This window comes from Pelodiscus sinensis, chromosome 15 (assembly GCF_052426305.1).
Source record: "Pelodiscus sinensis isolate ZL-2025 chromosome 15, ASM5242630v1, whole genome shotgun sequence".
NCBI lineage: Eukaryota > Metazoa > Chordata > Testudines > Trionychidae > Pelodiscus > Pelodiscus sinensis.
Window position 1 is genome coordinate 28,571,587 of NC_143066.1, and position 22,862 is coordinate 28,594,448.

At 38.9% G+C, this 22,862-nt stretch overlaps 1 protein-coding gene across 4 annotated transcripts in view; it reads right to left on the minus strand.

Moving 5' to 3' along the window:
• Positions 1 to 7,219: 7,219 nt before the first annotated feature.
• CHLSN (cholesin) overlaps positions 7,220 to 22,862 on the minus strand; it is a 239,341-nt gene continuing 223,698 nt past the window's right edge. For all 4 annotated transcript variants that reach the window (XM_014580942.4, XM_006112849.5, XM_089769278.1 and 1 more), the window contains 2 exons: positions 13,797 to 13,878; positions 7,220 to 7,596 (listed from right to left, as the gene is read on the minus strand). In XM_014580942.4, the coding sequence (XP_014436428.1) occupies positions 7,414 to 7,596; positions 13,797 to 13,878 (265 nt within the window). In that variant the 3' untranslated portion in view covers positions 7,220 to 7,413. The remainder of the gene's footprint in view (positions 7,597 to 13,796; positions 13,879 to 22,862) is intronic.

Genomic DNA, 22,862 nt, shown 5'->3' on the forward strand with positions numbered 1-22,862 from the left:
TGAACACATATAAAATTGACAAATCAGATTTTAGAGCAGAGGGAGGATGTGTGTGTGGGGGGGAGGTTAGTAAATTAAGTTGTCATGGGATAAGAGGGAAAATCCTTTTATGGACTGAGAACTGGTTAAAACACAGGAAACAAAGGGTAGGAATAAATGGTAAATTTTCAGAATGAAGAGGGGTAACTAGTGGTGTTCCACAAGGGTCAGACCTAGGACCAGTCCTAATCAACATACTCATAAATGATCTGGAAAAAGGAGTAAACAGTGAGGTGGCAAAGTTTGCAGACAATCCTAAACTGCTCAAGGTAGTTAAGTCCAAAGCGGACTGTGAAGAACTTCAAAAAGATCTCATCAAACTAAGTGACTGAGCAACAAAATGGCAAATGAAATTTAATGTGGATAAATGTAAAGTAATGCACATTGGGAAAAATAACCCCAACTGTACATATAATATGATGGGGGTTAATTTAGCTACAACTAATCAGGAAAGAGATCTTGGCGACATTGTGGATAGTTCTCTGAAGATGTCCACGCAGTGTGCAGCAGCAGTCAAAAAAGCAAACAGAATGTTAGGAATCATTTAAAAAGAGATAGAAAATAAGACAGAGAATATCTTATTGCCCTTATATAAATCCATGGTACGCCCACATCTGGAATACTGCGTACAGATGTGATCTCCTCATCTCAAAAAAGGTATACTGGCATTAGAAAAGGTTCAGAGAAGGGCAACTAAAATGATTAGGGGTTTGAAAAGGGTCCCATATGAGGAGAGATTAAAGAGACTGGGACTTTTCAGCTTGGAAAAGAGGAGACTAAGGGGGGATATGATAAAGGTCTATAAAATCATGGGTGGTGTAGAGAAAGTGAATAAGGAAAAGTTATTTACTTGTTCCCATAATATAAGAACTAGGGGCCACCAAATGAAATTAATGGGCAGCAGGTTTAAAACAAATAAAAAGTAGTTCTTCTTTACACAGCACATAGTCAATCTGTGGAACTCCTTGCCTGAGGAGGCTGTGAGGCTAGGACCATAACAGGGTTTAAAAGAGAACTAGATAAATTCATGGAAGTTAAATACATAAATGGCTATTAGCCAGTATGGGTAAGGAATGGTGTCCCTAGCCTCTGTCTGTCAGAGGGTGGAGATAGATGGCAGGAGAGAGATCGCTTGATCATTACCTGTTCGATTCACTCTCTCTGGGGCACCTGGCATTGACCACTGTAGGAAGACAGGGTACTGAGCTGGATGGACCTTTGGTCTTACCCAGTATGGCCATTCTTATGTTCTTAAGTTCATTATTTGGACATTAATAACAACCTCAGGATTGTTGCAAAGATTTTTTTTTTAAATTAAACATCTAATCAAATGACATCCCTGACTTTCTCCTGGGACCAGGGAAATCGATAGCAAAGTTCCCATTGATTTCAATGATGGAGAATCAACCACCACGGTCACTCACATGGCTTCAATATAATGATGTAGAGCTAAAGTTTGGAATCTGGAAGAGATTGACAGCTTGAAGATGGAAAATACAGAGCTTCACTGGTTAAAAATGTTTAATATCCGTTTTACTCAATGGAAGAAGTAGTACGTGATCAGGCAAGTAAAGACTATGTCTTCACATGCACAGAGTGAATTAAGGTTTCACAGTCAACCTTGATCCTGGCATTTCCTAACTTTTAACTGCTCCACTTTGCAACCTTTATATTCTTTCCCCATAGTTCCTTGAGCGTAATGTATTTATAGATTGAATATGCTCTCTGATGGTTTATTCTGTACATTCAGTACTGTATATTAAGCTACACTCATATCTTTCATGATATTATCCAAAAAGGCACCATTGTGAGACTGCCTAGCTCTTTTATAATGGCTGTTGCTTTGCTCTGTTCTGGGTGTGGGCAAACTTTTTGGCTCACAAGCCACATCAGGGTTTGGACATTATGTGGTGGGCTGTGAATGCTCACAAAATTGGGTGTGGGGTGGGACACAGAGCTCTGTCTGGGGGTGCATGAGGTGGGTCCGAGCTAGGACCAAGGCGTTCAGCATGTAGGAGGGGATTTAAGGCTGAGTTAGGGGGTGTGAGTGCAGGGTGTGTGTGTGTGAGGGCTCCAGCTGGCAGTACTTGCTCTGGCGTGGGGTTGTAATGAAGGGGTTGTGATACAGGAGGGTCTGGCTCTGGTCTGGGACTGAGGGTGGGAGGGATATCAGGGCTGGGGCAGGGGTTGGGACGTAAGAGGCTCAGGAGTGCAGGTTCTGAGTGGCACTTTTCTCAAGAAGCTCCCAGAAGCAGCTGCACATTCCCCCTCTAGCTCCTTCATGGAGGCATTGCCACATGGTTCCGCATGCTGCCCCACTGGCAGGCACTGCTTCTGCAGCTCTCATTGGCCATGGCTCCCAGCCAATGGGAGCTGAAGGGGAGGGGATTCTGTGGGGAGAGGCAACACATGGAGCCCTCTGGCTGTTCCTATGAGTAGGAACCATGAGGGTTCTGCTTCCAAGAGCTGAGTGAAGCCACAGCACACATGGAAACTCCAGACCCTGCTTCCCAGCGGGAAGCTTATGGAGAGATTAAAATGGCTGAGAGGTTGGCTATGGCCCACAGGCAGTAGTTTTCCTACACCTGTTCTATTCATATAATAGGTGAGAGGAGGAAGAATAGTTTCTAAAGTAACTGAGAAATTGTCAGATCAGACTAGATCCAGCCCTCTTTAATATTAACCTAGTGCCAATAAAACAGAGCCACTGCTCTGTACTGGGTAAAAAATAAACTACAGATCCAACATCTACAATTTGCTTCTTAAACGAGGATGGAGAATCAATTTCCTCAGTAATTTTGCAACTGTGGTAACAAATCAAAAATGAGGGCAGGCACCAGATAACCAAGAAGATGCATAACACAGAACAAAATTCACCCAAATTAAAGCAAACTCTTCTACATTGTCACTTTTTTAGTAATTAGTATCATTAGAGGCACAGCTTTAAGCAATTTTGAGTAATTAATGTTTTTATATTTTGCATAAGAAGTCCTGACTTCATCGTTTTCCTAGCACACAAATTCTCCTAGTAAGAGCCACACAATACAGATTAACTCAGTTGAAAGACAATTAGAGTAAGCAGAAGAAAATGTAATTTGTCAGTCCGTACAAACTATTACTTCCAGCTTTGGATTTGATTTTATTACCAATACAACTGGCTGATTTAAATAGAGGCAGACGGATGATTTCATCAATTCCTATGAACACAATTGCTGAGTATCTAAGCCACAAGTGCTATCAAATATTTAACATTTTAAAATGACCAAACAGACAAAAAAGCTAAACAAGGGAAAACCTTAATTCCTTGCTAGGATAGGATTTTAATCAAAATATACACTTATAACTTTCCTCTTTCATATTTTGTTATCTGTATTAAACATTAAAAATAATGAATTGTGCAGGAAGCTCAAGGCTGGCTTTGTGGTTAGTACATAGGGTGTCATGTTAGAAGTCCTAGGTTCTATTGCCAGAACAACCACTAACTTTCTTTGGGACTCTAGGCCCAGCTCTGTAAAATGGGGCTAACATATACCTGCTTTCCTACAAGTGTTCTGAAGATGTCTTGTTTGCAAATCTGTGAGATGTTCTAGTGAAAGGGTCTGTAGAAGTCCAAAGTCTTATTAAAAAAATCAGTGACCAGTGTTTGTCCTTTCCTGTTTTAATTACAATGTTAGACATAAGATGGAACTTTGGACACTGGGAAAAATTAGAGCCCTGATAACTTTAAGCTGCAAATACATAGTAAAAATACAATACATGAAATTTTAGGTTCCTTTTACCTAATAATTGCTAGAATTGGATAGTGGCTTAGAAGATGTCAGTAAAGAGAGGAAAGAGTAGGAATGGGATCGGGTGGAGATGGATATTTCTGGTCTTACATGAGACTATATCAGTTCTCTATGGGTGTGTCTACATTGCATCCACAGCTCGAAATAAGCTATGCAATTTGAGCTACACACCTTGCATAGCTTATTTCGAGGCAATTTCAAAATAACTTATTTGGCACTGTCTACACAGCACTTAATTTAGAAATAAATCGCTATTCCGAAATGTTGCTTACTCCTTGTGGAATAAGGTTTACAGGGATGTTGACATAGCAAGCGCATTATATTTGGAAATAACAGGTACTCTCAAAAGTTGTGAAATAGCTATTTCAGGATACTTCCAATATCCCAAAATAGCACTGCAGTGTAGACGGAAGCCTAACAAAATATCACTCTCAGAGGAAGCCAGAAAACACTTTCCCCAGCCTTCAGAATTAGCAATACTGATTTATTTAACAACAACAAAATGACGTGCCTCATACTGCAGACCCTTTATCCTGGTTCTTTCTGATTCTTTTCTGCTACAATACATGGTACCTTAGTGTTGGCTGCATGAATTCAGTCAGCACCATCACAAAAGGGGCATATTTTTTGCTTGGAACCAACCCTAGTGCTATTGATCCACCCTTATTATATAAGTCTGTTAGTTCCTTCAGTTTCTTGTTGCTGCTTTGAACCCCATCTCTTCCCCTTGTTTTCCTCTGTTATTTACTAAAATTGTGATGGACTCAATTCAGTTGGCTCTTGATCTCCTTGTCTTCTAGACAGCCAATAGTGCTCATACTTCAGCCTCAGGCCAGCTGGCAGCACATGCCTATGACGACAGCATTCTCTGAGACACGTCAATGACAGAATTAAATTAAGTAGAACAACAAGTCGACTGACAACTGTACTATAAAATGCATGCAGGGCTATAATTAAATGGCTTCACTTCCAACCTTTTACTTACCCTCCTGAAGAAAGTAGATGAGACAGGTCACCAAAATACGATTGGTGATTTGGGATATGGGATAGCATGACTACGTGCACCTATGTCCATGCCTTCCTTTCACACCATACAGCCTCTATGCTTTAGTCTCCCTAATTTGCCATTCAGCCACTTATCTTTAGAAAGGCTCTTTTCAAGACTCCTGCAAATCACCTCCATCTAAAGATGAAAGGGCTTTTAAAAGGGGTGGAAATGAGAGACCTTCCATCCTTACGAAGGCAGGAGGAAATCTTATGTCTGGTAGGTTAAGGTGAATTAGGTGGAACAAGGGAGAACCTATGTATCCATCACAACATTCAAATAAATTCAAGGTAGTTTGCCAATACAATCTACTGATCATGCAAACAGAACTGCTTCATTTCATTTTATCATAGAAAACACAGATTATTTAATACTTTAGATGTATAAACTACATTGAGACCAGTGGACATCAGAATGCACATATGAAGAAGCAGAACAAATACACCTGAACCTCTGTGATCTCGGGGCACCTGATCTGGGAACACCTGGGGTTCAGACCCTGGCAGCGGGAGAAGGATGAAGCTTTTCATGCTGTCGCTCCTCTTTCCCTCCAGGTGAGGAAACAGCAGTGCAGTGAAGTGTTGCTCCAGAGACTTTCTCCCCGCTGCTACTATAGCAGTGGGACAGCAGTACCAGGAGGCAGGAGGCATGGAGCCACGTATGCCCCCAGGAGCAGAGCACCAGGTAAGCACCCATGCACAACCCCCTCACACCTAGACCCTGCCTCCCTATACCCTTCTCCCATCTTCCCTCCTCCCCATCCCCGGCGCGCTCCTTCTCCCTCCCAGACCACATATGTATTGCTATCTATGTCACACGTGAAATAAAAATTCAGCGTCTTACAAAATGTTTTTATTTTCACCTTCAAAACAACTAGTATACGTAAACATCCATGGTCCAGAAAATTCCATAATCTGGCATGGCCTATTTCCCAAGGTTGCCAGATTAAAGAGGTTCAAGCATATTTAGGAGATGAGACTATCTTCTACAGCTTCCCATTTTATCTCCCGACTGAACTTCATCTTGGGGGAAAGAATGAATCTCCTCAGGTTTAGTTGGTTTTATTTTAATTGTAATCAGTAGCTGCCTTTACTTGTAGTAAAAAAAACCGGGAGAGATACAAATGAGAATTGGTTTGGGCAAACGCAAAAAAGGAAGAAATGAAAGAAAATAATAGAGCTGAAGACATGGCAAGAAGAGAAAATTGAGAAAGTATGAGAAGGGATCCAGGTAGCACAACTGGTAAGTAAGAAAATATCCATAAGCAACATGTGTGTCCTCACTGTTTCTGCTCTGGGGATTATCGGCACTTTCTGTTGTTTTGTTCTCTATTATATCTTGGCTCACTCATTATGTTAAATTCCATTATAGTTACCATATTAGAACAGCACATGTTAGATCACTCAATATTTTTGGCTCCGATTGTTTTAAAGAGGTTACTGTGTATAAGCTGCTTTTATAACGGGTTGTATATTTCAAGAATTACAGCACTTCACTTATGTGTAGGTTGTCAAAATTCAGCCAAATTGCGTAATTACAGAACCAACCCAGCAGCGCCCCAGCTGCTCTGCCCCAGTCGTCCCCAAGTCAGCCGCTGCTGAAACTGACCAGTGGCTGACTACAGGAAGCCCGAGGCAGAGTTGCTCTGCCCCCGGCTTCCTGGAATCAGCCGCTGATCAGTTTCAGCAGCAGCTGACTTGGGGACGCCTGGGGTTCTTAAGTTGAATCTGTATGTAAGTCAGAACTGGCATCCAGATTCAGCCGCTGTTGAAACTGATCAGTTTCAGCAGCGGCTGAATCTGGACGCCAGTTCCGACTTACATACAGATTCAACTTAAGAACAAACCTACAGTCCCTATCTTGTACGTAACCGACTGCCTGTATTCACATCTATTCACATTTTCTGAATATTAAGCTATTGCAATAAAGTACCTAGAAACTTTAAGTATTAAAAGGAAAAGTAACCAAGTTGACAATCTCCAGATCTTTACTTAAATTGCTAATAAGCAAACATGGTATAAACCCCATGGTCAATAGCCTGAAAATTATCTTTCCCAAATCCAAACGACATGCTGCTAAAGCTGAAAGTAATAGATTACAGCTGGCTGATCAAGCACTGTGCTTTATGTTCACTTTTAAAACTGCCCTTTGTGAAAGAACCTTCAGGCTTTCTGGTAGTTTGCTTTGCTTTTATTGAGACAAAACTTCTCTCATCAGTTAACAGTATTTACATGTGGATATGTGAAGAACTAAAGGGAGATGGATGTCTCCATTCATTTTCAAGAGATGTAAAAATTACTTGATGGAGCCAAAATAGAATGTTTAACAATGTTTGTTTTGACATCAGTCTCTTTATAAACTGTTTAATGATTGATTAAAAATATTGTACAATGAGCAAGGGAAATATGATATCTCATCAAAATTACAATTCTTAATGAGAAAAGTGTCATTACATTTTAAAAAAAGTTATTTGTTGCATCACACCTGCTCTGCCAGAGACAGACGAATCTAGAATAATGACAAGGTTTGGTTTACACACTTTCATGATAATAGCTGTAAAACTTTTCGTATGCGCTCACACTTCTCCAACAGGCCTGGATCTTCTGTGTCTGAATTATCATACTCTTTCATAAGAGCTTCAGCTTTCTTCATGGTTACATCTCGTGCGTTGCCTTTAAGCCCCTCCAGATAGTCCAATAAAATAGAGAAATATGAATCTGGAACCTTTAAGAAGAGAGAGAGTTGAGAATTAAAGTTATGTGAAGGAAGAAAACCTCAGTTGGCAATTCAAGTCATGTGATGGCATCAGGCTGAGTCAGACAGCTAATACATGGCTATTACAGGCTGCCAACAACTCTCAGCTAAATGGGCATATTTATTGACAATGTGCTAATCATTGTGGGAGACAATCATTTCATATTTACTCTATGCTCAGATCTCCACAGGTTTTAGTATAAAACTGTAAGACAGAAAGAAAGAACAAGAAAGTCACATGTCATAAAGAAATGTTTGACGTTCACAGCATTCTAGCTCTTGGTGAGAAGGGGAAGAGCGTGAGAGGAGCGCAAATCAGTCAGTTTACACCCTCCTAAAGTGCTTGGAGGGAGGGAGAGAAGCAGGTAAATGTGGGGCTCCAGTGTACCCCGATATACGAGAGGTGGGGGAAGAGACAGACAGGGGTCTGCAGGTCACAGGTGCCCGTGAGCCGCAGGTTGCCCACCACTGCTATGATTGCTGCTGATGGAGAAAACAGTAGATGAAATTGCATCCTTGGATATGTGTGTGCAGGTTCTATTGAATTCAATGAGCATTGTATGCAAATAACAAAGGATTTGGCCAAAGAGTTCAGAATGTCTGAATAATAATGGCAACTTTCCTCCCTCAATGCCTCAAATTATCTGAGCTGCTGGGAGGAGATTCCACCCACTGTCACACAATAGACTGTGACTTTGACAGAATCATCATAAAAGCGGTTTGCATTTAGTTTTAAAAACAACAGACAAAGTCAGACATATGGAAACCACAGATCACAGTGAACTGGACTCTGGAATCATGTAAGCAAAAAGTGCCTAATGTGAAATAGCATAATGATCTCTAAGCAGCCATCGGTTTCTCCTTTTATTTCCCTTCTCATTAGTTCGTAATAGATTAAATTTTAGCTTCATCAGGAGGAATGTAATGCTGTTATAATACATTACTGAAATCCAATGAAGACATTTTATGGTTAAGAATATGAACGAAACCAATGTATTTTCAAGAACATCACATAACCTGACTTTGTACAAGCTTTTTTAATTTTATGTACAATTTCTAGGACACCAATCCCAGTTATTAATAAAATATTTTCCTGTGATTTAGAAGAAGCTAAAATAATCCAATCCAGCAAACATTTGTACACATGTTTAACTTTACACATGACTTCAACAGGATAACTCCATACGTGTAACATGAAGCACATGCACGGGCATTTGAAGGATCAGGGCCATAATTAACACAGGACTGTATGCTTTTATTCTATCAGAGAAATAAAATTTTACAGAAGAGAGAATTTTAACAGATAATGAACTTTACAAGGTATTTCTGCATTGTCACGGAGCCCAATAACTTCACTGAGGCTTTGTCTACGCTTAAAAGTTTAAGCACAGCCATGGCAGTGCTTTAAACTGAAATTGTGGCCACTGCATGGGTACTGGGAGAGAGCTCTCCCCAGTTATATGTAAACCACCTCCACAAGGGGAGCAGCTAACAGTGCTTCACGTGGGCACTTCACAGTGCTGTAACCTGCTGCCCTTGGGGGAGGGAAATTCACGCCCCAAGCCAAAAAGTTAGTGCTGTAAAGTGCCAGTGTAGACTTAGCCAAACTGAACGTTCTATCACCCTCAGCGCATTGAAGAACTGACTGCAACAATGTTATGGCAAATTAAGGATAATACAGAACACTAAACCAAAAGTAAAGTCATTCAGACTTACAATTTATCTAGTAGGGAAGCCAACTATCATTCTTTAGCTACAACCAGCAAAACCTACCTAAAAAGGAAATTAACCAGAGAGATAGTGATGAAACTAACTAAACAGAAAGTGTTGTCAAATGCAGAGAGCAAATATATTGAAAAAACCCCTCCAAAACTATCTTCTTGTTTTCTAATCTGTTTCAGTTATAGTAAATTTGCAAAAATAGCAGACCGAAATGATCAGATACAAATATGATTTTTCAGTTGATAATACTGTTTTAATGGCAATAATTTTCTCTATAGTAATATTTGAATTCAACAGCCTGTGTACTTTAGCCAAAAAATCCATATATGATTTATTCTCCTTTTTACTAGACTTTATCTATGTTGTCATAACGCATCATGTATAATTATATCATTGTATAACTTAAGCAAAGTGCTTAAAGGAGCAATTAGTAGTTTATGCTAAACTTAGAAATTGTATGTGTGGAGAGAGTCACGTGGCTAGTTTGTTCTTAAGGCTACAAAGCATTCAGTTTTCAAAGACAGGTGAACCAAATCCTTTGAAACATTTCTTTAATCTAGCTATATAATTTATTCCAAATAAGAATGTACATTACACTACCATGTTAAGCAGATAGTAGTATGCTATGTATTTTTCCCTCCGTTAAATATGCAATAGTGGTAGACAAACTTAACGGGCTTATGGTTTGGTCGATCATTTCCACTGTCATTTATCTTGGCTTTTGTTTCATTTCTTCTCTTCCACACAACTTCCTTGCCTCTAGGCTTGCCTGCATATGATCCTGTAGAATATTAGTTACTTGTAGACTTGCTATGTCTACAATTAGAGGATGCACTCTACCAGGTCTCTGACACCAGCCAACCACCATATGGATTTTTATAGTCAGCCCTAACTGATTTTACAAAAAGAAGCAAGTACACCTTCCTCTCTAATCTCACTCCAGGACCTCTAGGTATTAACTGGGTACCACTAGAAGTCTGAAGATGCAATCTGGGAAGGAACAGAAAAAGTGTTTTCTTTTATATTTTATTCATCACTCAAACTCCTGTAGACTAATGGCTAAAGAGGAATGGAATTTAGGCATAAAAATAGATTCACCTTCACTGAGGTCCTGTGCAGGGAAGTACTTATGTATGTGCTTAACTTTATGTACTTGAATAGTTCCTCACTTAAACTCATTGAAATCAGTGGAAGAGGCCTATTTAAAGACCATTTGCAATCTGATCTCGATAGTATTAGTTCAAAATATGCTAGTATAAATAACTCACATGAATCTCAATAGATAAAAGAAGATTCAAAAATAGGAAAGATTTCTATTTCAGTATTGAGAAACACAGAATTCAGCTATGTATTGATACTCTCATGTATTGAAAACAGATGCTATTTAAAGATACTATTAACCAATTTATGTCATTTTGAAAAGAAATAAATCCAAAGACGAACAGATGTAAAAGCAAGCACATCATTTTGGCTTTGAAATAGCTTCTAGACAGCTGCAGAGAACATATGTTATATTTGGTAAGATGTTAAGGTCTGTTTTAAAGGAGAAACAAATATATGGCACTAGGCAAATTATTCCACAGATCTGCAATTAAACTTTTATTTTGTCACTTTCTAAATATAGCTATACCAGTAAAATTATATTAACAGTTTGTGAACATATTTCCTGCATAAAATACTGATTTTACTAATTTGTTTTCTTTTTTAATCTCTCTTCCCATTAAGGTAACACCTTAAATTGGTAGCTGGCTTGAAATCTAGTACCAAATATGTAAAAAATTACTTAAGTTTACTTTATATAAATAAGAAATTAATCAAACAAATCTTTAAATATATGGAACATTTATGCAGTTGGCAAAAATTGATTCCATGAAGGGCTTTAAAGTGATTAAAATTAATTGCTCTTAATCATGCAAGTAAAATTAATTGTGATTAATTGTGAGATTAAACAATAGAATATCATTTATTTAAATATTTATGGATGTTTTCACATTTTCAAATACATTTATTTCAATTAAATTAAAAAAGTACAAAGTGTACAGTGTTCACTTTATTTTTGCTTACAAATATTTGCACCTGTAAAAAACAAAAGATACATGAACATTAGCACAAAAGTTGAACTTGCAAATGTAGAACAATGTACAAAAAATAGCTGCATTCAAAAATAAAACAATGTAAAACTTTAGCACCTCCCAGTCCATTCAGTCCTACCTCCTGTTCACTCAGACACACAAGTTTGTTTACATTGCAGGAGATAATGTGGCTTGCTTCTTGTTGCAAATGTCACATGAAGTATGCCTGTTTACACTTCAAGCACAATTCCAGAGGACATGCATCCATGCTGATGATAGGTTTTGCTCAATAATGATCCCAAACAGTGCAAAGCGACATGTACATTTTCATCATGCGAGTCAGATGCCACCAACAGAAGTTTGAGGGTTTGGGTTTTTTTTTGTGGTTCAGGTTTTGTATTTTCTGCATTAAAGTGTTGCTCTTTTTAGACTTTTGACAGCATGCTCTACACCTTATCCTTCTTCAATAAGGAACAGGTGACAAATAATACTCCACCAAGGAGTTCACTCACAAATTTAATTAATGCTTTTTTAAAAAAAGAGTCATCAGCATGGAAACATGTTCTCTGGAATGGTGGGCGAAGCATGAAATGGCATATGAATGGTTAGCATATCTGGCATATGCTTGCTTTCAGGTGACATTGCAAATAAGAAGTAGAAACATTATCTCCTGTAAATGTAAACAAATTTGCTTTGAGATTGGTTGAACAAGAAGTAGGACAGAATAGACTTGTAGGCTATAAAATTTTACATTGTTTTGTTTCTGAGAGCATTTACATAGCAAAAAAAATCTTCACTTCTAAATTGCATTTCGTTATAAAAATACTGCACTACAGTATTTGTATGAGGTGAACTGAAAAATACTGTTTTTGTTTATCATTCTTACAGTGCAAATATTAATGTTAAAAACAACCAAGAAAGCAGTGTACATTTATATTTTGTGTAGGGATGTAATAGTGTAGTCGATCAACCGATTAACCGATAAGCAAAAGCTTATAAGTTAATGCTATAGACTACATGCATTCTCCCCTCCCTCCCTACCACAACCAGTAAATTATTTAGCAGGCTGTCCGGCAGCCTGGCTCAGTCCTGGCTTGCAATGGATCCGGGACCTATCCCTGTTGCAGCTCTCCATTAGAAGTGTATTAGAAACTGGGTCCGGAAGCTCAGGCTCCACCCCAAGACAGGGGTTGCTGCCACCCTGCACTGTTGTCTCTTTACCAGAGGCAGCAGCCGCGCAGGGTGACAGGCAGCCAGTATGCAAGGGGAGCTGGTTTTTAATCTGGCTGCACTCACAGACCAGCTCCCGTCTGGCACCCCAAGGCAGAGACAACAGTGTAGAGTGGCAGAGGGCTCCTCAGGGTGACACTGGAGTGCACTAGCTGCTAGTCCCACCCCACCACTATAGAATAGTCGACTAATTGATAAGAATTAATGAGATTACTTGACTATTCAATTAACCGATATTTAATATCCCTAATTGTGTGTTGTAATTGAAATAATTTTATTCAGAAATTCAGGAACATATCCAAATATATTTAATCAATTTCAATAAAAAAATCAATGAACTTAGTACATATTAGTTAGGTGGTTTATTCTATTACATTATAGAGCGAAATGATTTGAAACATTCTCTCAATGCCACTCTAACCAGAGACTAACTGAAAATTAAATCCATTGTTTTAAAAAGTTATTAAATTGCTGGATTCTATCACTCGTGCAAAACTTGCCTTTGATTTTTAACACAGATGCACTGCCAAGCCTTTTATGATCATTCTAAGGGTCCCACATATATTGTACTGAGTGAGAAATCATATAGTATTAGATTCCTACTAAGATGGTTTCACATCTGCATCAGAGCCTGAAAGGATCTGAAACAGCTTCAGCTGCCTAAAATGTGAGTAACTATGATTTGAATATTAGGTTCCATGTTCCAAAGTTCAAATTAACCAATAAAGCTGAAATGTGGTCTAAGTTTATCTTATATTTGTAATTAAAATGCAATAATATTTTGTATATTAATTATAACATACTTTATATGTATGTTATAACAAACTAATGTACATGGGAGAAAGGTCATTCCAGATAATCCATGATCTATTATTATATTTTTTTCTAAGTCTTGCTGTGTTAACTCCAAATGATTTAAAGAAGAGATGGGCAAACATGTCTTGCCAATTGCTGTGAAAGGCTACAGTAGCAAATGATTTCTAAAAATTGCTGATTTTATTCTAAAATTTAAATTTTGGCTCCTTGTTTAGATTAAATAAAAAATTACACCTGTGTTTGGATAACACAGTAACATTTGGCTAACAAAAATTACATATAACTAATTTAATATTACTTCATTAAATAATAAGTAATGTTAATACAAACCTTCTCTTTATTATACATGTGCAAAAGAAGCCAAGTCTGTCTTGTCTTTTGAAACTTCCATTTATTGGGTTTTTTGGACCAGCTGTAACAAAATAAATGCGAAAATAATTGTTCAAATAGAATGCTGGATAATTAAAAATACACAGAAACTCACACAGCACTTTTACATAATGACTTAAAGTGCTTTATAAACGTTACATTAATTAAGCCTGATAATGTCCTTGTGACCTAAGTGTTAGAATATATATTGTACAGGTAACAAATATGAAGTACAGAAAAATTAAGTGGCTTATTTTGGGTGTATTGGGAGAACAAGCAGACAGGATCATTTTACATCATATTTGTAAAGTACATTGTGTTTTAAAAGCTTGCAGAACAAATGCACAGTGTCAGCAAACAGTCTCTGAATGCTTCATATAAAAAATTTAAATATGTAAACATTGAAATGAGCTTATGTCACTGATGTATGCAATTTGCATATAGTAAGACTGGAATTTTAAAGCTGGTATATTTTACTATAAATATGAAGAGGAGAATTAAAACCAGACTTGAGAAAATGGGCATTTCATCTAAAAACAACAGAATAAAGAGCAAGTAATAAATCTGACTCTAAAATGTATGGTGCTTTTTTACCTCTAAAATATAATATGCAAACATTTAATATCTTAATAGAAAACAGTACAAGTCAATGCACTGAGCAATTATTACAGATATAGCTCAATAACAGGAAAAATAAATTCTTGTAAACTAAAATTATTAGACTGAAGAAAAACAAGTCTCTAAAGATATAATGTAAGTCCATCTTTAATGTCCCATGTTATTTTACATAATAATATCGAGTACAGAAATCAATTGGAAAGCCAGTGGGGCAAAAGTATTAACTTTGTTCAAACACTGTCAAGTCTAATAGAGCAAAACAGCACTCACATTAAATTTTTTCTGCACTGGCAAATCAATTGTTCAGTGAACTCTGTGAAACAGAAAGACCAAGTGATCACAAATTTGTCCAGGAGGGTTTCATGAGAGCATCTGTAGAAACATACAAGTGCACAAAATAAGCTCCCTTTTAACTTCAGAGGTTTCCAAACTCAGAAAGTGGGGAAGGGGAACCTGTAGTTTCTTTCAGAGTTCTCAATGGTAAATTAAATGGAAATCTGCCACAAAAAACAAAAGAAAAAGCAATGATAATAAAAATGTAAAAAAAATGGTTAATAACCCAATGCACTATATTTTATACCACCAACTAAAGGTAAATTTGCAAATTAAGAAAGTCAATCCAGAACTCTACTACAGGATATTGCAGCTAAAGAATCAAACTATAAGAAAAAAATATTGCAGACAAACTGAAAAAGCAAGGAAATTGACAAGATAAGATCAAAAAATTACGGAATCAAATACAAAAATGAAAATTAAGAAACAAAAATGCTCAATCTTTTGTGTTGTTTATCCCCTCAGCAAGAGTGCCTGCTATAAAAAGAATGGCTAACATTTGTGAAGACTAGAATGGCTAACTTCAGATTTGTAGAGAATAGAAAATTAACAATAAACAAGGGAATAAAATTCAACATTTTCACTGGTACTTTGCTTGCATTTGCCTGAAACTTCTTTATTCATCCAAACACATGCACTGGCTGCAAAAGGGAAAACTGGCACTCATGCAAAAAATAGGCAGTTTTATAGCAATTGACTAACCAAAGTCTGTTCTTTAAAAATAAAAAAAACTGTGTGGTATATTCATGAAGTTGATGGAACCATGTTTGAGCCTACTACATTAGGCAACCACTTCAACTGTTCATTCTAATCTAGTCCACCTTTTGCACTATTATGGCCATGATCAAAGTAGACTGTCATGTAAAGAAATTGCATGATACATCAGTGATGTTCTTCCATGTATAGGTTACTGGCACATTCACGTTTTCTGAAAACAATTCTACATTTTTAACTAGTGCGCTTGGCTTGATCGTACTGGTTGCACTCATTCTCCCAGCTTTGTTGCATGTCTAACTCTGACCCCATTCTGAGCCAAAGAACCCATAATCATGGATACAGAGTTAATATAATTTTCATAATAGAATTTACGTGGCTGTTCCACATCATGAACTCCACCCCCAGTTCAACTCTTTTAGTATTACATAGCATAAATATTTCATTAATACAGATGGATGAATGAAGGGAAAAACTGATAAATGAGGAGAATATCACTACTGAGATCATTAAAATCTATAGTAAGTATCACTTTGTGAAATTCAGAGAGTGGGAAAACTCTATTAGAATTTGGTATTTATATCTTCATTATTATTTAGGTTCTCCATCCTTTAAAATACAAACAAGTTAAAACCTTTCAGTACAATGTAATACAACAAGTCACATGCAGATTATCCCAGTCACATGCAGAGATTTTTCTTAAAGGTCCTTCAAGTTTTCTTGACATATTACAGCATGAATGCAGCCTTTTTTCCTTGAGTGATTTAGTATCCAGTATAAATAAGATTAACTCCACTATGCTTCATAATAATTATTGTTCTATATATCGTTAAGGTTTATATCTTTTTTTCGAGCACAAGCTGGCTGAAAAAAATGTAGCTGACTGAAGTTTAATGGATCTTAAAATTCATGTTGCAACACAGCTTTAAAAGAGAAAAGAAGACACATAGGAAATGGAGTTCATCGTAGCTTGAATCAGACAGTCCCAAGACTTTCTTGGAGAATGATAGTCTCATGTGGGAGGCTTGCTCAAAACCTTCAAGACCCATCTACATTATAGTACAACCACGATTTTCAGTCAGTACATCAGGTCTCCTATGACCGTTATATGAAATACAGTTGAGTTGTATACAGCAATGCTTATTAGAACACAATCATGTATCATTGATACAAGAAATGCTGAGAAAATCTAGGCAGTTCTCTCATAGTACACACAGCAGGTCACTGACAACACGTAGGGACAACTCACTCTCGGGTGTCTTAGCATGCAGAGGCCTCAGAGTAAGGAAAACCAGTTCCACAGGCACAATCAGAGTGACCAAGCCACAGAGCAAAACAAAAGCGTTACAATCTGAATAATGGAAAGGCAATCACATGCTTAGTCTGCTGGGTAGGGCAGAGTACTCCAGGTTGAACCTCTCTAGTCCAGCAACATCCATGGTCCACCATGTAGTTAGCCAGATGGTTGTGGCCAAGTTTCCTGCAATCCCATAAAGTTTGTTTACAGCCACCAGTCCTGGCTTCAGTTTTCTGTGCTGTTATTTAGCTCTGATTTACCCCTAACTGTCCTCTAACAGTCCAGTAAGCAGTGGAAGTGTTGGTAATGCTGCAAGACAATATTGACGTGCCGTGGTTCAGCACCAGTCAGTTCCCAAGGATGCCAGATTAGAAGAGGACGGGAAGCTGGTGTGCGAAGTCGCTAGCTTGGCTCCAGCTCCACGGATGTCTTTTCATTCATCTCACACACACACACGCACAATGTACTGTGTGTGTGAAGTGTGATGAATGAAAAGACACCTGCGGCGCAGGGACTGTGCTAGCGACTTTGCATGCCAGTTTCCCTGGGCTTTACAATGCAGAGCTGCTGCTGTGTGAACACGTGTGTGTGTGTGTGTGAGACAGATATGAATGAAAAGACACCCATGGAGCAGGGACTGAGCTAGTGACTTTGTGGGCCAGCTTCCCCGGGCTTTACAATGCAGAACTGCAACTATGTGTGTGAGAGCACTGCAACTGCCAACCATTGGTGACTAATCGAATAGTTGACAGAAAATCTATCGACTATTCAATTAGGGAAGTAATCGCCTTTTAACATCCCTACTGACCATAAAGACACAGGATAAAATCCGGTGCACCCAGGAATACAGGGACAGGCTGAGATGGTTTTAAGCACTCTTCTAATAGATTTATCCTCAAGGACTATGAGGCCCTCAGAGACTACTGTGACAGAGGTCATAACTTATTAGAATAAAAAAAAGAAACAATCTCCCAAATTTCATAGAATCATAGAATAATAGGACTGGAAGGGACCTCGAAAGGTCATCGAGTCCAGCCCCCCGCCCTCAAGGCAGGATCAAGCTCCACCTACACCATCCCTGACAGATGTCTATCGAACCTGTTCTTAAATATCTCCAGAGAGGGAGATTCCACCACCTCCCTTGGCAATTTATTCCAATATTTGACCACCCTGACAGTTAGGAATTTTTTCCTAATGTCCAATCTAAACCTCCCCTGCTGCACTTTAAGCCCATTACTCCTTGTCCTGTCCTCAGAAACCAAGAGGAACAAATTTTCGCCTTCCTCCTTGTGACACCCTTTTAGATATTTGAAAACCGCTATCATGTCCCCCCTTAATCTTCTTTTTTCCAAACTAAACAAGCCCAGTTCATGAAGCCTGGCTTCATAGGTCATGTTCTCTAAACCTTTAATCATTCTTGTCGCTCTTCTCTGTACCCTTTCCAATTTCTCCACATCTTTCTTGAAATGTGGCACCCAGAACTGGACACAGTACTCCAGCTGAGGCCTAACTAGTGCAGAGTAGAGCGGCAGAATGACTTCACGAGTTTTGCTTACAACACACCTGTTGATACAACCTAGAATCATATTTGCTTTTTTTGCAACAGCATCACACTGTTGGCTCATATTCAACTTGTGGTCCACTATGACCCCTAGATCCCTTTCCGCCATGCTCCTTCCTAGACAGTCGCTTCCCATCTTGTATGTATGGAACTGATTGTTCCTTCCTAAGTGGAGCACTTTGCATTTCTCTTTATTAAACCTCATCCTGTTTACCTCTGACCATTTCTCTAACTTGCTAAGGTCATTTTGAATTATGTCCCTATCCTCCAAAGAAGTTGCAACCCCACCCAGTTTGGTATCATCTGCAAACTTAATAAGCGTACTCTCTATCCCAATATCTACATCATTGATGAAGATATTGAACAGTACGGGTCCCAAAACAGACCCTTGAGGAACTCCACTTGTTATCCCTTTCCAGCAGGATTTAGAACCATTAACAACAACTCTCTGACTACGGTTATCCAGCCAATTATGCACCCACCTTATCGTGGCCCTATCTAAGTTATATTTGCTTAGTTTATCAATAAGAATATCATGCGAAACCGTATCAAATGCCTTACTAAAGTCTAGGTATATGACATCCACTGCTTCTCCCTTATCCACAAGGCTCGTTATCCTATCAAAGAAAGCTATCAGATTATTTTGGCATGACTTGTTCTTCACAAACCCATGCTGGCTATTCCCTATCACTTTATTACCTTCCAAGTGTTTGCATATGATTTCCTTAATTACCTGCTCCATTATCTTCCCTGGGACAGACGTTAAACTGACCGGTCTGTAGTTTCCTGGGTTGTTCTTATTCCCCTTTTTATAGATGGGCACAATATTTGCCCTTTTCCAGTCTTCTGGAATCTCCCCTGTCTGCCATGATTTTTCAAAGATCATAGCTAAAGGCTCAGATACCTCCTCTATCAGCTCCTTGAGTATCCTGGGATGCATTTCATCAGGATCTGGTGACTTGCTGACATCTAACTTTCCTACGTGATTTTTAACTTGTTCTTTGTGTATCCTATCTTCTAAACTTACCCTTTCTCTGCTTGTATTCACTACGTTAGGCACACCTCCAGACTTCTCGGTGAAGACCGAAACAAAGAAGTCATTGAGCATCTCCGCCATTTCCAAGTTCCCTGTTACTGCTTCTCCCTCCTCACTAAGCAGTGGGCCTACCCTGTCCTTGGTCTTCCTCTTGCTTTTAATGTATTTATAAAAGGTCTTCTTGTTTCCCTTTATGCCTGTAGCTAGTTTGATCTCATTTTGTGCCTTTGCCTTTCTAATCTTGCCCCTGCATTCCCGTGTTGCTTGCCTATATTCCTCCTTTGTTAGTTGTCCTAGTTTCCATTTTTTATATGACTCCTTTTTTATTTTGAGATCGTGCAAGATCTCCTTGTTAAGCCAAGCTGGTCTTTTGCCATATTTTCTATCTTTCCTACACAGCGGAATTGTTTGCTTTTGGGCCCTTAACAACGTCCCTTTGAAATACTTCCAACTCTCCTCAGTTGTTTTTCCCTTCAGTCTTGCTTCCCATGGGACCTTACCTACAAGTTCTCTGAGCTTATCAAAATCTGCCTTCCTGAAATCCATTACCTCAATTGTGCTGGTCTCCCTTCTACCTTTCCTTAAGATCATGAACTCTATTATTTCGTGATCACTGTCCCCTATACTGTCTTCCACTTTCAAGTTCTCAACTAGTTCCTCCCTATTTGTTAAAACCAAATCCAGAACAGCTTCTCCTCTGGTAGCTTTTTCAACCTTCTGAAACAGAAAGTTGTCTCCAATGCAGTCCAGAAACTTATTGGATAGCCTGTGCCTCGCTGTGTTAGTTTCCCAACATATGTCTGGATAGTTGAAGTCCCCCATCACCACCAAATCTTGGGCTTTGGATAGTTTTGTTAATTGTTTAAAAAAGGCTCATCCACCTCTTCCACCTGGCTAGGTGGCCTGTAGTAGACTCCTAGCATGATATCACCCTCGTTTTTTACCCCTTTTAGCTTAACCCAGAGACTCTCTACACAGCTATCTCCTACATTCATCTCCACTTCAGTCCAAGTGTGTACATTTTTAATATACAAGGCAACCCCTCCTCCCTTTTTTCCCTGTCTGTCCTTCCTGAGCAAGCCGTACCCTTCCATACCAACTTGTTAAATAGAAGTTGAATGTAGTATTTGTTGACTTTCAAAATAGAAACTGAATTGATTTGTTGTATTGTTCTTTTAAACATACATACCCTTCTTGGTCTATTTCTACCAAAGAAGAGATTAGAAAAAAATTAAGGATGCAGTAAAACAAAATAAACTGCACAACTGAACAGCACATTTCTTATAATGAACAGCACAATTGAAATTCTGATGACCAAGATTTTTCAGACCCCATATGTCAATCTTTTTATCATTTAAAACTAATATTGTCTGCTTATCTTGTGGGATTTACTTTGACATTTTGCCTATTTTGTTTTGCCAAATCTGAGCTTTTCCAGCTGGTAGGGAGAACACAACCTGTCTGTTTAGAAGGCAAAGGAGTTGACCTAGTTAAGATCTTTATAAAAAAATATGTTTGCATTTGATTAAAAATACCTTCCTTAGTCAGACATTTGGCACTTCAAAGCAACTTGTTCAAACCAACAGTTTACAATACAGTACATAAATGATACCCAATCATTTGTACACTTTAGTTCCTATCTTATTGCATTCATTTGGGAGGAAGGTAGCATGTGTGTATTTCAAGACCAATTCAGCAAGTAAATTAGAGATACAGTTACTGCACCAATGGAATAGGCCAATGGGCCAGTCAAACCTCTCTGAAAGTCTGTAGCCAGACAGAAACCCCCCTCCCACTCCGAAATCCTTGGGAGGGAGAATCCTTGGGAACGAAACTGTCTTCAAGGCTCCAGGACCTCCAGAGGTGCTGGAATAACTATGCCCTGGATGCTAGACAGAAACCAGATAACAGCGGCAGTTGGGCCAGCAGACGATCAGGGTCTCGGGCTGCCCTTGGCTGGTACCAGTAAATGATATGCCTACACACCGACCCAGAAGAGGAATCTGCCGCCCCATCAGGAAAAGAATGTCCGGCCCTAATGATTACCTCCACCTCACAGGTGCAATTTAAGCTTTGGCAACTCCCTGTGGGAACGGGCGTCACAAAGACGTTCCAACTTAATTGGCATTTTATGACAAGAGAAGCATCTACGTGACCACAGGGGTATAAAGTGGGGTCCTATGCCCCACTCTAATTGGAGATCCAACCATATACCTGCTGGTCAGGTGGTCCTGGGACCCCTGAGACTTTATGGACGCCTTCGTCTCATACCGACTGCTTCCCATTGGGATTGAGAGAAACACTGGCTTTGCCGGAATAAGGATTGCAGGGTTGAGAATATACCTGCTAGGTGTCTGTTTTGCGCACATTCAATAAGACCTCAGAGAACCAAAGGGTTCCATGGTACCTTTAAGTGACTTTTATTGTATTTCTGTCTTGTCTTTGTAGTGACTGTGTTATCTGTAACACAGCAGTAACATTTAACAGCTAAGCTTGCCTTGCAACAATAAAGTAGTAACTGTTTAAGTCTTAACCTGACTCCTCCTGTTGCTGTAACAGAACCGAACACAATCAAAAGAACCATAGCCTATTTGGCTATCTTGCCGCGATCAGGGGTAAACGCAGTAAGAGCTGAGCGTTGAGTCATGCCGCCTCCACGGGGCTGACTTATGGGGTGCCCGTCATTCTCCCTGGCTGCCTGCTGCGAAGAGACTTTGTCCTAGCAGTTGAAGACGTGGGTGTATCTTTGGGGCATCTGTTGGTCATTAGGGTCGCCCGCTGAGAAGGGACTCTGTCCTAGCAGTTAAAGACTCGGGTGTGATAGGGCTCACAGACCACTCATTACCCCAGCCACTGGCTAACAAAGTCACAGGAAACTAAAGAGCTTAGCATGGTGGCATGGAAGTCCGAGGAATCTGGAAAAACTTAAAGAAACAATGAATAGTCTAGCAGCACCTTAAAGACTAACAAAACATGCAGATGGTGCAAGCTTACCGTTTTCAGAAAAAGAGGCATGTACTTCTACTAATGGGATGAGTAATCCCTGATCCTTTACCGTACACAGCACATTTAGCACTGCTAACCTTTTTGTGGGCCACATCACACTGAAAGCTTTTATGGGCAAAATACTTGTGTTTTATTTATTTGGTTTGGGTTGTTAATTTTGTGTTCAACTGTTTTCAGAGTTTTCCCTGGGACCATGAAAAGTTGGCTTCTAAATTATGTATATTGCTAGCCCCAAACCAGATCACAAACAGCAGCACCTTCTGGAGCAGCTCCTTCTTAGGAAAGGAAGAGAAGGACGGTGGGTAAGGAAGCTGGAAGTAATATCTGATGTTGTCAATGGGATAAGAAGAAATATCTGTGAATGTTCAGCTTTGAATTGATGTTAGGCAAGTTTGCTATGTTTGAAAAGTAAATTCAAAATATAAAATAAATTCAAAATGTAATGTTTGGATATGTTTTCAA